Genomic DNA, 13,613 nt, shown 5'->3' with positions numbered 1-13,613 from the left:
CAGCTCAGGTGCTCCAACATAATTTTCTTTTCATTTCACCAAGTTCCAGCAATATGCGCTCCGGCAGTGGCTCCGGAACATGCCAGAGAAGGGAAGGCGGCGAACGATACCTGCGCCCAGAAACTACCGGCACAGGATATGTGGTGGATATCAGAGCCCTGCAATTCTGAGCCCAGTGCCTTGAGAATTGTGGGGCTTGCGAGTTGCTTTGCTGACAGATGACAAATTGCACCCTCTGTATCGGATTTTTCATTCTGATCTGGAATGTATTGCACCTCTTCTTCCAGGGGACGCTTTTCTGTTGTAAAGAAATGCATCAACAACGCAACAGGTGAAAGGGTGAGTGCTTCTTTTATTCTTTCGTTTGATGATATCACCGTGATCGTGTCACGCTTGTTCACAGCGGAGCGCGATAAGTGAAATGTCTTTGCAGGATGCTGCCATGCGCGTCTCTTTATCCCCCATGCTGTCTGCGCCGCCGGGGCTTGCAAATGTGACTGACCATACGTGAATTATGCAGTAAATGAAGGCGCCATTTTTTTTAACACGCACGCACACGCACACACATTCGGGCCGAGGCAGCCGTATTTCGATGGAGGCGAATTTGAAAACCCCTGCGTGCTGTGCACATTCAGTGGGCGTTAGAGAACCACAGGTGGCGTAAATTAATCCGAAGCACTCTACTAAGGCGTCTGTCATAACCAATGTGAAATTTTTGGACTTTGAACCCCACATATCAGGCTAATCGCGCTCCGCTAAAACAATCTGCAACATTCTTACGGTAATCATGGCAATCATCGGTAATCGGTGATAGATACGGTAATCATCATGCAGCTGTGCATCTAAAATGCACATGTCGCATTAAAGAAGCCAGCAGACTGGGCGTAGTGCCGGGCTGCTGTGCACAATGTTTTCGAATTGGCTCGACGTACCCGTTGGTTACATAGACGAAGTATAATTGATTCAGAAATGAGTCCATCCACAAGGGCCACCTTTCGTAAGGAAGGCATCGAGCTGTAGTGCATTGATGGTGCTCAGATATAGACTCCTCAGCACTCGCACAGAGCTGTGATGAGCTGCACCTTTATGCGAACCCAGAATGCCGCCTACAGTCCATTTCATGCTTCCACCTGCTCTCAACGATGGAATAGGCGAGAATTTTGCATAAAACTTTCCCTGGAGACTGCCTTTGTTTTTTTTTTCCTGCGGAACCGTGGAAGCTAATGAAACGCGTTGTTTGAAATTTCACAACCTCCTTTCCTTTCGCCACGGTTGATCATAATACCAGAGTAAATGGATACGCCACCGCCTTAGCACGGGCAGGTCACATTATTTGAAACGGCCTGCCCGCAAATACATCTTGGACGTTGCATTTGAAGAGCGATAGCGTTGGTTCATCTCTTATTTCGAATGAGGGGACAGTAAAGTCTGTCTTCGCAGGAGGCGGCCAAGATTATTGGCTTCCAGCAGCAGTCGCGTGCCACTGTGGAACATGAGTGCCAGATTCTGGCTAGCCTCAGCTATGAAGCGATTGTCGAACTGCTGGAATGTTACCGCACGCCGAGCAGCCACATCCTAGTATTCCCGTTGTGAGTATGCTTTGTGGCTGCCGTTTTCGCGACGTATTGCGAGGTTAACTTCTGCCTTGCAAAAAGAGAGAGGTGTTTACTTCGCACCTACCTTCCTCAATTGTGACTATTTTGGGTGTGTAGGCCGCGTAACTTCATTGGTTAAAAAAATGTTTGATCATGGATTTCTTGCTCGCATTTAAAAATGTTTAACAGCTTAGTTTGAGTCTGAAGCATTTCCAGGGTCGCGAATGGGTAGCCATTCGAGATTAACATGGAGGAAGCAATCCGGCGCTTATAGGAGTGACCGCAATGGGATGCGAGGATGAGAGAGTGCGAACAGGAGAGACCGGAGAAAAGGCCAACAGGACGGATGCTAAACTGGTGTTCAGCGCCCATCCTGAGTCTTTTCCCGGTTTGCCCTCTTCTATTCGCGCTGCCTCACTCCGTTATCTCCCCCCTCCCCTCCCGCTCCGAATTACGAAAAAAGAAATTGAAAGCGAAGGGCCCTGTGTATGACCAAAAAGCCCGAACCAGACTTATAATTCTTGAGAATGAGCTCTCATAGCGCTATTTGGAAGGCCTACTCTCTGAAACAAAGGCAGGTTCTTCACGGCTTAATTACGGCTTGCTAATTAGTGGGTGCTTTAAACATTCATCTATCTTGACAATTTCAAGTGGCAATTCGTATGTGAGAATTATGTCGGAATGTGTGGAGATGTAAGTGAGCGCCATGAATTCGCTTCCATCTTTTGCACCGATGTTTTGCGCTGGAGATCTGGGATTGAGAAATTAACTTAACCAACCCAGCCGAATACATAGAAACAGAATTTTAGATGCCCTCTAGTGGTAGGCTGTTGCTATCGTACAGTGCCATTAGGTTCGTCAGGCAGCCTGTTGCACGGCTTGTAATTTTCTTGACCGGCGAGTGAAAATGGCCTCTTTGGCTTTCGCAGCATCGAAGGACTCCGGCTCTTCGATCACATTTGCGTGCAGTGGAGCTTCTACAGTGAACACACGGCATCACATTACTTGGCTCAACTGCTTGGCGCTCTCGATTACCTTCACCTCTGCGGTATCGCTCACCTTGATATAAAGGTGAGCCCGTTAAATGATAAGCATGGGCCCAAGTTACGTTTATGCGTCTCTGAATATGTGTTCCAACCATTTCTATATCTGTATCTGCCGTCGTGATTCAGCGTACATGGCGTGCTGCAGAACGCAAAGTCGCGGGTTGTGTACTTGGTTGAGTCGCTGCCTGCTTTGAAATCCATACGAAAAAAAGAAAAAAAAAACGTGTTCTCAGAATGTATTAGCAGCCTAAAACTTGGCCCGAAGGAACGCGGGTTAGCGCGTCAGATGTCACCTGCAGACCAGTTAATTTCCAGGATACAGTACAGAAAAGACTGTGAGTCTCTTATGTCGTTTTAGTTCACGGAAAGTTGAATAGAAGGAATTCACCGACAAAAGTCGACATAGGGGCTAAGGAACAGCATATTAGTAATTTGCAGTGAGTATTTATGGTCAAATTTGTGACCGAGCACACTTATTTTCTGCCTGCCTCCGCCCAGACTTTTTGTAATTTTTAAAACTTATTCCCCATCGCTACAACCACTCCTGCTCAGATAAAAAAAAAAAGAGATAAGATTCGCATCCTACTACAGAAATTCGCATCCTACTACAGAAAACGTTTTTGGATAATTTCCACCGCTTCCGCAGAGAATAATACAAGTCTCTACGTCTCGGCAATCTCGTTCATGTCGTTCTTTCCCTAGCCGGAAAATCTGCTTGTGGAAGAATGCAGCGACAGACTGAAGCTGATTGATTTCGGAGACGCTCGTAAAGTTCTCGGAGCTGAGTGCAAGATGTCCGTGATCGGCACAGCAGAGTTCATGGCGCCAGAGGTTCTCAGATGTCGACCTCTCAGCACTCGCACGGACCTGTGGTGAGCTGCTCCTTCATGTGAACCCAGAGTGACACCTACAGTGTCTTTTGCCATTCGATTTCGGGTCACATATTCTCCCGAATTCTGTCGGCATCGTTTTCTCGTCCGATGCTTCAGTAGAAATTGACTTTCTAATGCTACACGGGCCTCTGCAAAAACGAATTGTTCGTTTTTTTTTGTGTGTTACATTTTTCTTTGAGACATTTTAATTCTAATGTTTTTAATTTTCCTGAATTTTTTAATTTGGTCCGTGTGCTGTGCGATGTCAGTGCACGTTTAAGATCCCCAGGTGGTCGAAATTATTACGGAGCCCTCCACTACGGCACCTCTTTCTTCTTTCACCCCCTCCTTTATCTCTTCCCTTACGGTGCGGTTCAGGTGTCCAATGATATATGAGACAGATAATGCGCCATTTCATTTCCCGAAAAACCAATTATTAATTATTATACCTGGCAAAGCGGCAGTTTCCGAGCCCCGCGAAACAACGGAGAAAATTATACAAGTATAAGTCCAAGTGAAAGTAAAAATGATGTTTCGGAACCCGTTCGTGTTCTTTGATCACAATGAGGCTAACGGGACAAGCAGTCGAAATTTAAATGCGCAGCATTGGGCCCAGCATATATTACGTCATATGCCACGCATTTAAATTTCCACCGCCGCGGTGGCTGAGTGGTTATGGCGCTCGGCTGCTGGCCCGAAAGACGCGGGTTCGATCCCGGCCGCGGCAGTCGAATTTCGATGGAGGCGAAATTCTAGAGGCCCGTGTACTGTGCGATGTCAGTGCACGTTAAAGAACCCCAGGTGGTCGAAATTCCCGAAGCCTTTCACTACGGCGTCTCTCATAGCCTGAATCGTTTTGGGGCGTTAAGCACCTATAAACCAAACCATTTAAATTTCGACTGCTTGTCCTGTTAATCATAGTGAGCAAGGAACCTGCACGCGTTCCGAAACGTCATTTTTACTTTGACTTGGTCAGTGACTGTTATACGTTTTCTACACCTAATGCCTGACTAGATGAACTTTCGTCGAACCCTTGACTATAACCGAAAATTAGCGTGAAAACTCCACCGTGAAAACTTCGTGGTGCAGATGAAGTGAAACAGTGAAAGCTTGACGTACCATTTTTATTGGTTGGTTTGGTTTGTTAGAGCATCGCACATCGACCGAAAGAAGGCGAATGAATCATGACGCGAAGGGCCCTCGCTTCGGCAAGCGACGCAATGTTCCTTGCAGGAATATGCTGCTCTAATAATCACAGAACTGAAAAGTGCAGCCTGGAGATGGCTATAGGCAGAAAACTGACTCTTTGTCTTCATTTCACTCGCAGAGTTAATTTACTCTGCGAGTAAGATGTTCGTCCAGACGGGCAATGTTGTACAATCGATGCTTGGCAGCCAGAGTGCGTGCTTGTGCACTGCATGGATTGGCCGCTTTTTGTGGCGTGCTGTATTGACATGTGGGACTGACTATATAGAGTACGCTCGTGTAGAATGACGGAGTAATTTGTAATGGGTGCGATATTTTTTTATCTGTTCATCTACGATGGCTGCATACCGCAGGCAGTTCTTGTCGGGTGTCAGGTGGTCTCTCGTATCGGCCAAACGCCTGCGAAGCAGCTCACTTCCCCGAGAGCTTTGGACAGCTCACTAAAGGCGCTTTCCGGTTCAGGGCTACAGCTATAGCGTGCCCATTTCAACAGTGCGACCAACGGTGCTTGAAATAATTGTGGATGCTCTAGTAGTAGGAAATTTCTGCAGACATATCACCTCATTTTTCTACTAAACAATTAAAAATTAATTGTGCCAATAGAACCGCATCCCCCCAGAGTTGCCCATGAATCTCCTGAAAATTAGTGACAATTCACATATAATGCACGAAAAGAATCTCGGCTTTCGTATGTAATTTTCTGGCTGACATTGCTCAAGAATAGCTCAGAGTTTTGGTTGCACAGGAGAGGCACTGAGGCGAGCATTCTTCCCTGTTGCAAGACCGTTTGTCTTAGCTCAACAACAATGAATACTTCAGTTTTCAAGACGACAATGTCTGCGCAGCTTCGCCTGTGCGCCTGTTGTTAAAATCCGTCATGATATTCGATGAACTATGCATGGAAATTGGGAGTCAAGGATCGCACAGGCCTGTCGAGATAGTGTGGGCGGCGCCGAAGTCATAATTAATCGGGCCCACTGCTGCACTCGACGGGGGTGGAGCGACAAACTTCAGCACCCCGCGTGCAAAAGAGATTCGGACTGCTGACCGGCGATAGGGGCCACGCCTAATTAGCCGTTGACCGAAGGCGTGAGGTGTAGACAAGTTTCGTAACAAACCCTTTACTCAAATAAATATCAACAAGGAAATGTTACAAAACCCAGCCTAGCGAAATAGCGTCAGTACATAGGCGCAATGCAAGTAACAAACACAAAATGAGGATGCAAAATAAAAACTATTAAAATGAAGAGGGAAACATCAGGGCGATAACTACACAGCAATGTTACGCAAGAAAGAAATACTATACGAAAGATTAAGACGTGAAACAGTGAGCGACAAGACAAAGAAAAGAGTTCAAGAGAGTGGGGAGAAACGGTGGCTTAGCTGCGGGGTGGCAGGGTCCCGTCGCAGGGAGCGTCGGGCTGCGGATGCTCGTTGCGGGGCTGATGGGGTGTTGTGGATACGGGTGAACTTGGGCCATGCGTCTCCGGAGCCCCCGTACCCGCGCTCTACGCGTCAGACCCCCGCCTACAGGCTCTCTTGCCGACCACTTCCATGGTTGACCATGCGCACATCCGCATGCACCGATTTCTCCCTGTCAACTGCTCGGCTCGCGGTTATCCCGCCGCCGCGTTCTCGTGGCAAACAAAAAAAAAAAACTTCAGGCGCCGCGAACAGACGAGCCGCAGATATTGAAAGGGGAAAAAAACACCCTTTCAATATCTGCGGCTCGCCTGTTCGCGGCGCCTGAATAGTTTTTTTTTTCTCGTTTGCCACGAGAACGCGAAAGGAGGAAAAAAGGACACCCGCCACGGTGGCTCAGCGCTCGGCTACTGATCCAGAGTGCCCGGGTTCGAACCCGACCGCGGCGGCTGCGTTTTTATGGAGGCAAAACGCTATAGGTGCCCGTGTGCTGTGCAATGTCAGTGCATGTAAAGATGCCCAGGTAGTCGAAATTATTCCGGAGCCCTGTTCTTCTTCTTTACCTCAGTAAACATGGCACATACCCACGCGGGGGATTGGCCAAGGTGTAGTGGCATAAACAAAGAACCACTATGGCACCTCTTTCTTCCTTTCTTCTTTCACTCCTTCCTTTATCCCTTCCCTTACGGCGCGGTTCAGGTGTCCAACGATATATGAGACAGATACTGCGCCATTTCCTTTCCCCAAAAACCAATTATTATGCCTGAAGTGAACTAAAGCTTTTTTTTTTAAGTTCAGGATGTTTGGCTGACAGCATTACAATAGACTATTTTTTTTGTGCTCTTAAGCATCCTTTTCATGCGCCTTTTTTGTCCTGCTGTCTAGCGTGTTTGCCCGAAGAACGGAAAAGTCTGTACGCTGCTGACATGTGCAGTGGCATGAGATTAATTGTCCCTGTAAGCACTAGAAACGCCAACAGTCACGGAGGAGGGTCGGTATTGCATACCAGCTAGCTTCGCTTCGTGCTTCGCTTCCTCGTTACTATAGCACTTAGGTCAATGCAGAGTCGGGAGCATAAGTGACGTATACCACTCAAGCTTCGACTAAACTGCATCGCAGCTCCAAGTTTTTGGCATTTTTTATAAGCAGGAACGAGACGGATCAAAATGAGCAAACCGACGTGTATGCGAATAAGAACGGTCCCTACTTCGGCTATCTCGACACTGCGCGGCCGTGGCGTGGCGGTCACGTGTACATCACTTTTTCACCAGACTGTACTTTCCATCTGCTGTGTCCATGGATTGCGTTTATTTAGTAAACACAGCGCAGCGGGAGCAATAGTTACTATGGAAACTCATCACCAGTCCTTCTACTGATGATGCTGTGAAGAAAATATATATTTACTATATGCTTAATGACTGAATAGGAATGAAGATGATTAACCTTTTACTCGACACAAATTCATGAAAACAGTTATCTGCTGGGCTAGTTGGTTCCCAGATATTATAAAAGGATTTTAGCGCCAAGTCGTACTACACACAAGAAAGGAGCGCCTGTGTTTTATTTCTTGTGTGTAGTACGTCTTGGCGCTAAAGCAGTTTTATCATACGAATTAAAGTTTTGTCTGTGTTATGTATTTAAGCCTTAGACTAAAGCACTAAATACAGGCATGGGTGATTATGTTTTTATGCCTTTCCATTAATTTAAAATCTGTGTCGGAAATCCAAACATTAAATGGCTAATTTTGAATGTCCACGAGTAGTGCTGGAGTGCCCAGACTAATTTACTACGGGACATCCGGTACAAATAGCTCGGTCACATGCCTGGAGCATGCAAGGCATTTAGTGTACAACAGAAAATTTAATTTTTTGGTGGGCTTGGTCAAATATTCATGAGATGAATACTCCAAATTCTTTTGCAGGAGCACTGGTGTCCTGCTGTACGTGTTTTTAGTTGGCCTCTCACCCTTCCTAGGTGCCACTGAGCTTGAAACATGTGCCAATATTGAAGCTGCAAGGTACGCCATCCCTACATCAGCTTCCATCTCTGAAGAAGCCTCTGATCTTTTATCAAAGTTGTTGGCCATAGACACGCAAAAACGCTTGTCTGCCAGCAAGGCTCTAGCACATCACTGGATAAAGGCAAGTGGAGATGTGTGCTTTGCCTACATTCATTCTAAAGTACCAAGCACCCATTCTCCTTTTTTTTTTTTGTATAGGAGGCGCCAAGTGCCCAGACCTTGAGTTCTTCTCCTCTTAGAGACTTTATTAAGCGGCGGGATGAAATGGTACGCAGTCATATGAATATAAAATGTTCGAATCTGACGATAAATTCAGATGTGCACAAAGTGTTTTCTTTTACAGGTACTGATGGCTGAGCTGACGTCTTCATGACAGAGGCTTCATGTGATCACAGCCATCAACTAGTGTACATATCTTCACCAGCCACAAATTTTCACCTCTAACATGGCCAGTGAAGAAAGACTGTCGACTAGTCTGTGGCATGGCTTATTCCATTCATGTCATTTAAAACAAACATGTAAAATAAAGATGTCATTAAGTCAGCACCCTCAAGTGACTGACTATAGTTATCACAATTCCAAAAGAGAATGTGCTTAATTGCATGGTTAGTTGGCACGACTATGTCTCAACCTGCTGGGAAAATGATGGGAAAACCACAATACTTGGAAAATTTGCAAAAAATCAGTGCACGAAAACACTGCATAGAAAAGAAAATTTAGTAGTGCATTTATAAAACGAGAACCTGTGTTGGATTAGCTTAGCATTCATGGCAGTCGCAGATCCAAAAGAGAGTCATAATCAGCTCATGAATAGCTAGCAGGTAGCTTACGCACAAACTTCTGAGAAAACAATGTAAAAGTACCTAAACTACAACCTAAGGCACTTGAGGCCTTAAATAGTGACTCAGGCACTTCCAGTGAAACAAGGCATTTAAGCATGGCCTAGACAGTCTTATACAGTTCAAAATACCCACACGATCTCAATTATGAAAAAAAGATATCAAATCAGATTTTTACACATTTGTGCACCTGGAGCTAACAATTACTTAGTTTCTTTCTCCTGAACAGGTCGTGTACATAGCCACTTTCATCAGCTCTTCTATATAGCTTGCACAAGATATTTTCTTCTACAGCGAAGAGACATTACAGGTACCAATTATAAAACAATATTTAATGCGACTTGCTCCACCCTTTACCAAGAAATTCCACCCATACACAACCTAAGCAACAATTACAGTGCACCACTAGCTCTGCTGGACGAAATCGGCGGCAGGTATGTCTATGTACGTGTTATGATGCCAATTAAAACAATGCTGTGAGTAGATGAGCAAGAGACCCTTAATTTCGGTGCCACTTCGTGTGCATATATGCCAACATTCGCCTCCATTATGCCACATATCTGGCTAAGTCGTAAATTTCCTCTTTCACAAATATGTAACTATGGATGGGAAAATCGGGCGACCCAAGTTTCGAGTCACTAGTCAATTCCAAGGGCTCTGTTCCTTGTGGTCAGGGGAAACAAATGACTCGGTAGTGTCGCTAATTTCTTATCTGTAGGCTTAAATTGCTTTTTTGGTAAGGATGCGGCTACTCGTTTGTAAAGTCCGTCACGTGGAAGGTGTCGTGTTCTTATTCGTTATTCCTCTTGCGAGTGTTCACTCTGCAGCGAGCAGCATCTGGTTGCTCCCTTCTGAGACGCCTCCGCCGCATGTGGTCGTCCTGGCTCTGACCGCCTGGCAAAGTTGACAGTGGAGGTAAAATGGCCGGCTGCAACATCCGGCGCAGCTCACATTGCACTACGAGTGCTTGCAGCTGCAGAGTGTGCTCGTAAGTCAGCTTGTTCTGTGACTCTTTGGTGACCGCATCATATTCACGCAGGAAGTTCATCCAGAGAATGACGTCCTTGAAGAAGCTCTGTAACTTCACTAATGGTGCACACGCCTCATCTCGAATCTCGGCGCCTGCGTTATACGCTTCCCGATAAGGTGTACGAAGTGTTCTCTAGTGACATGTATTATCAGGGGGCCGTCGCCCTGTAATGTCGCCTTTCGAAGAGAATTTTTTCAGAGAACCCCTGGCGTTAGGAATTATCCGAAACTCCCCACTACGGTGCCCTCATAGCCCGAATCGCTTTGGGAAAAACCACATAAATCAGACCAAGCCAAACTTTTACCGTTATGAACAACTTGTGCATTATGAAAATGAGCATAGTGGCCACAAACTACCTGCCTGATAGACTGAAGGTGTGCACTGCAGCTATAAATACGAAAAAAATGTGCTCTTTGGTGCATGAAGAGCATTAAAGCAACAGCCGACTTTACTTATTCCAACCGCAGGTCCTGAGCAGCTTGCCTGTTTAGTGACAATTAAGTACAGTGAACTTTCACTGTAAAGACAAGAGCACATGAATCGGCCGAATCAAGACGGGGCGCACGCGCAGTGACATCATGGTGGTCGGGTGGGGCCAGGCGGGGCCACTACTCGTCCGTAAGGCTTCTTGTAAACCGGCGCACGTCCCCTCTAAATAAGTATCCGATATGCCAAAACGTCTAGTGAATCTACACTGATGGAGAAGGCACCCAGCGTTACTTTGCAAGAGGAAGTGCGCCTTCATCGCACAGATTTCCGGTCGAATCCGCCTGTTGCGACGGAGCAGTTCGGACAGCTCCACGAAGCGACCCTGGCTCGTCAACTGCTCCCTGTCTGTGACTGGAAGAGGCGATCCGCGTTCGAGATCTCCAATTGAAACAGAGCTGCTCCGAAAGGAGCAGAAAACGTTCCGGAAGTGCTCCAGCTCTGCAATTGGAAGTCACCATAATATAAACTTGCCACAGAACATGCAATGTGGCAAATGACACCAGTGCTAGGTGAAAATGCTCTATATGCCTTGTTGAACACACTTTTTATTTGCTCTATGCCCTTATTCTTGAATGCACGATTCTGAAATTTTATGCACTGCTGCGCAATACGAATACCAAAATTTCCTGCCACCCATTTCAGGCTCTTTGCTATGTAATGATATCGGGAAGCATGCATGCAGCATGATAAGATAGCTGCACGATTCCATGTGCCAACTTTTCATGTTGGATGCATCACTTAATTGTACTGAGATCAAAATGCTAAACAGTAGCGCTTTTCTTCAGACTCCGACAGCAGCACCCTAGTTTGATTTGAGTGCCTACAAATTGATCTGGGGTATTTCCCAATCCCAACGAAAAACTGTGAAACACAATGGGACCAAAGGAGTACCCAATCAAAAAAAAAGGGGGAGTTCAATTGAGCACCCAAGCTGGTCCCAGCAGCAATAAAAAATGGACGCAGTTAGGTCCATGGAATTCAAGTACCATAATGGGACAGGCAATTACTCATCAATCCATTTCTTTAGCATGCTTGGTTTTTTTAGTTGCAAATGGATTATGTACATGACTCCATGTACATGACTCCATGCTTCCAACTGGAGAGTCTACTCGGTTCATAAGATTCCAATCGGTTTCATCATGCCCCATTGGCGGCTATCTCTGCCGCCGAGTCATTCAATTCTTAGTGGGTGCAAGTCAGCCCCTTAAAGAGTTTCTTCTTAATTTTCGTTGTCTTCCTGACTCCTGGAGTGTCATCACCACGTGACAGTTTGCATCAACCGTTGAACATTAAAAAATAAAGAAATGAAACATAAAATATGTTATGTAAATGAGCATTGAACAAATAACAAAACAAGCTCGAAGTCTTGCCCCCGGCCACCCACCCATCCACCCACACGCACGCACACACACACAAAGTTCTGGTGTCCCTGTGGCTTGCCCAATAAACTGCCAGTTTTGAAACAGCTGCTTATATTGTGGAGAAATTGGATTCTGGCTAACGGCCAACTGCCTAAGGCAATTCTTTGCCTGGAATGCTCTGGAAAGGCCATATTAAAATTGTTTTATGTACATTTTTACTTTGCCAGGGTGTCTAGAAAGCTACTCTTTTCAACTTTTGTTACTTTTCCATGTTTTCCTCAGCTATTTGAGTCAAAACTCTCTAACCACTGAAGCGGGAAAACATAGTGGCTGATGATAATGTAAAGTGTACATGATCTATTCACTATAGCAATAAACTGTTTACTGAAACTGCAAATGCTACAATAAAAGCAGATTTGCTCTCTTTGTTTAAGAGTTATTTTTTCCTGAAGGAAGTCCCGCTTCAAACTGTGACTTACGAAGCGACTGTTGCTTCGTTTCCGGCTCTTTAAGGACAACGGTAGTCACCCATGTTATTCTTCCAAGCATCTGCTGTTTCTACTAAGTGTGTGCGAATGTCGAACATTTGATTTTTAAGCGGATAAAAGTAGCAATAATTGGCTTAGACTACAAGGCCAACGCGTTTACACCAAATGCAGCGATGAAAGGAAACAGACATTACACACAAATATTGTACTCCTCCTCATCATTATTTATGATATCCCAATGCCTATCGGGCATCATATAAAGAGGGAGGGAAAACATTTTGAATGGGCACAATGCATACAAAGCTTAATTGCGCTCAGCGGAAAAAGTTATGACAGCCTGACTTAATGATTACATGACAAAAAGGAACTGCTAAGTGTTGTCGTGAAACACAGTAAGCTGCCCAACATTTTCTGCAAGTGGAGATGCTCTCCTCGTCGCAATTCAGACATAGAAAAGGCGTATTTCCTGCTAGTGGCTGCTGTGGCCAGATATCCCCTCACTGATTGAGTGAGGTCAATTTATGAGAGAAACAACGCGACGCATTGCTGACAAACTCAAGGTGACGTGCACAAGCGATGAAGAGCAGCAGCAGCAGCAGTAAGCAAGACAACCCCTTCCAAGCTCCCTTGTGATACCTAAATGCACAGCTCTAGCTGTGGAATGGTGCGCCGAACACGCAAGGGTTAAGCAGGTCAGGTCCCATCAAGAATACTGTACTGTTTCCACGGCGTACACTAATCCCCGACCGCAACAAGCCCATAAATGCTGTTATATTTCAACCAAGGATCAGCACAGCAATTTCGGCAGCAGTTTTATTCTCCTGAGCCTACCAAAAAATGCCTTACTGATCTGAGCTCCTAGATTTGGGAGTTTGTTAAAATTATGCTCACAAGATTTCCTGCTGCTTTAATAATTAAGTTCACAAGAGCGGTGGTCATATGCGATGGCGTTACGTGTTCTTTCACAAGAGAAACGGACAGCTCCTATTCGAGAAACTTCTGAGAAATTATAAATGACACACTTCACGTGCTTACAGTGGTTTTATACAGTACTCATTGTACTGCCAGAGATTCTTTCAGGCTTTCAACAGGGAACCCTTGAAGAGGGCTGACAGAAGTTGATTGGTTCACTATCAGAGAAAAGTTTTTTTTCTTCTCATCTCTCCACTAAAGGCACCCTTTGTTCCTTGTGACAACTGCTTTCGACAGCAGCAATGCTGCGGGACAAGCACAAGCTGATTTTCA

At 45.6% G+C, this 13,613-nt stretch overlaps 1 protein-coding gene across 1 annotated transcript in view; it reads left to right on the top strand.

The window, feature by feature from the left end:
• The window catches only part of LOC144113091 (kalirin-like), a gene marked incomplete in the record, with an annotated part of 253,434 nt that extends 244,728 nt beyond the window's left edge, over positions 1–8,706 (top strand). Inside the window, 7 exon segments of the mRNA XM_077646013.1 lie at positions 288–339; positions 1,441–1,589; positions 2,525–2,666; positions 3,344–3,513; positions 8,063–8,282; positions 8,360–8,428; positions 8,505–8,706. Of these exon segments, the coding sequence (XP_077502139.1) occupies positions 288–339; positions 1,441–1,589; positions 2,525–2,666; positions 3,344–3,513; positions 8,063–8,282; positions 8,360–8,428; positions 8,505–8,534 (832 nt within the window).
• Positions 8,707–13,613: the final 4,907 nt, after the last annotated feature.

Source organism: Amblyomma americanum, chromosome 1 (assembly GCF_052857255.1).
Source record: "Amblyomma americanum isolate KBUSLIRL-KWMA chromosome 1, ASM5285725v1, whole genome shotgun sequence".
Classification (NCBI taxonomy): domain Eukaryota; kingdom Metazoa; phylum Arthropoda; class Arachnida; order Ixodida; family Ixodidae; genus Amblyomma; species Amblyomma americanum.
The sequence above is the reverse complement of the archived record's forward strand: the minus strand, read 5'-3'. Positions and strand labels throughout refer to the sequence as shown.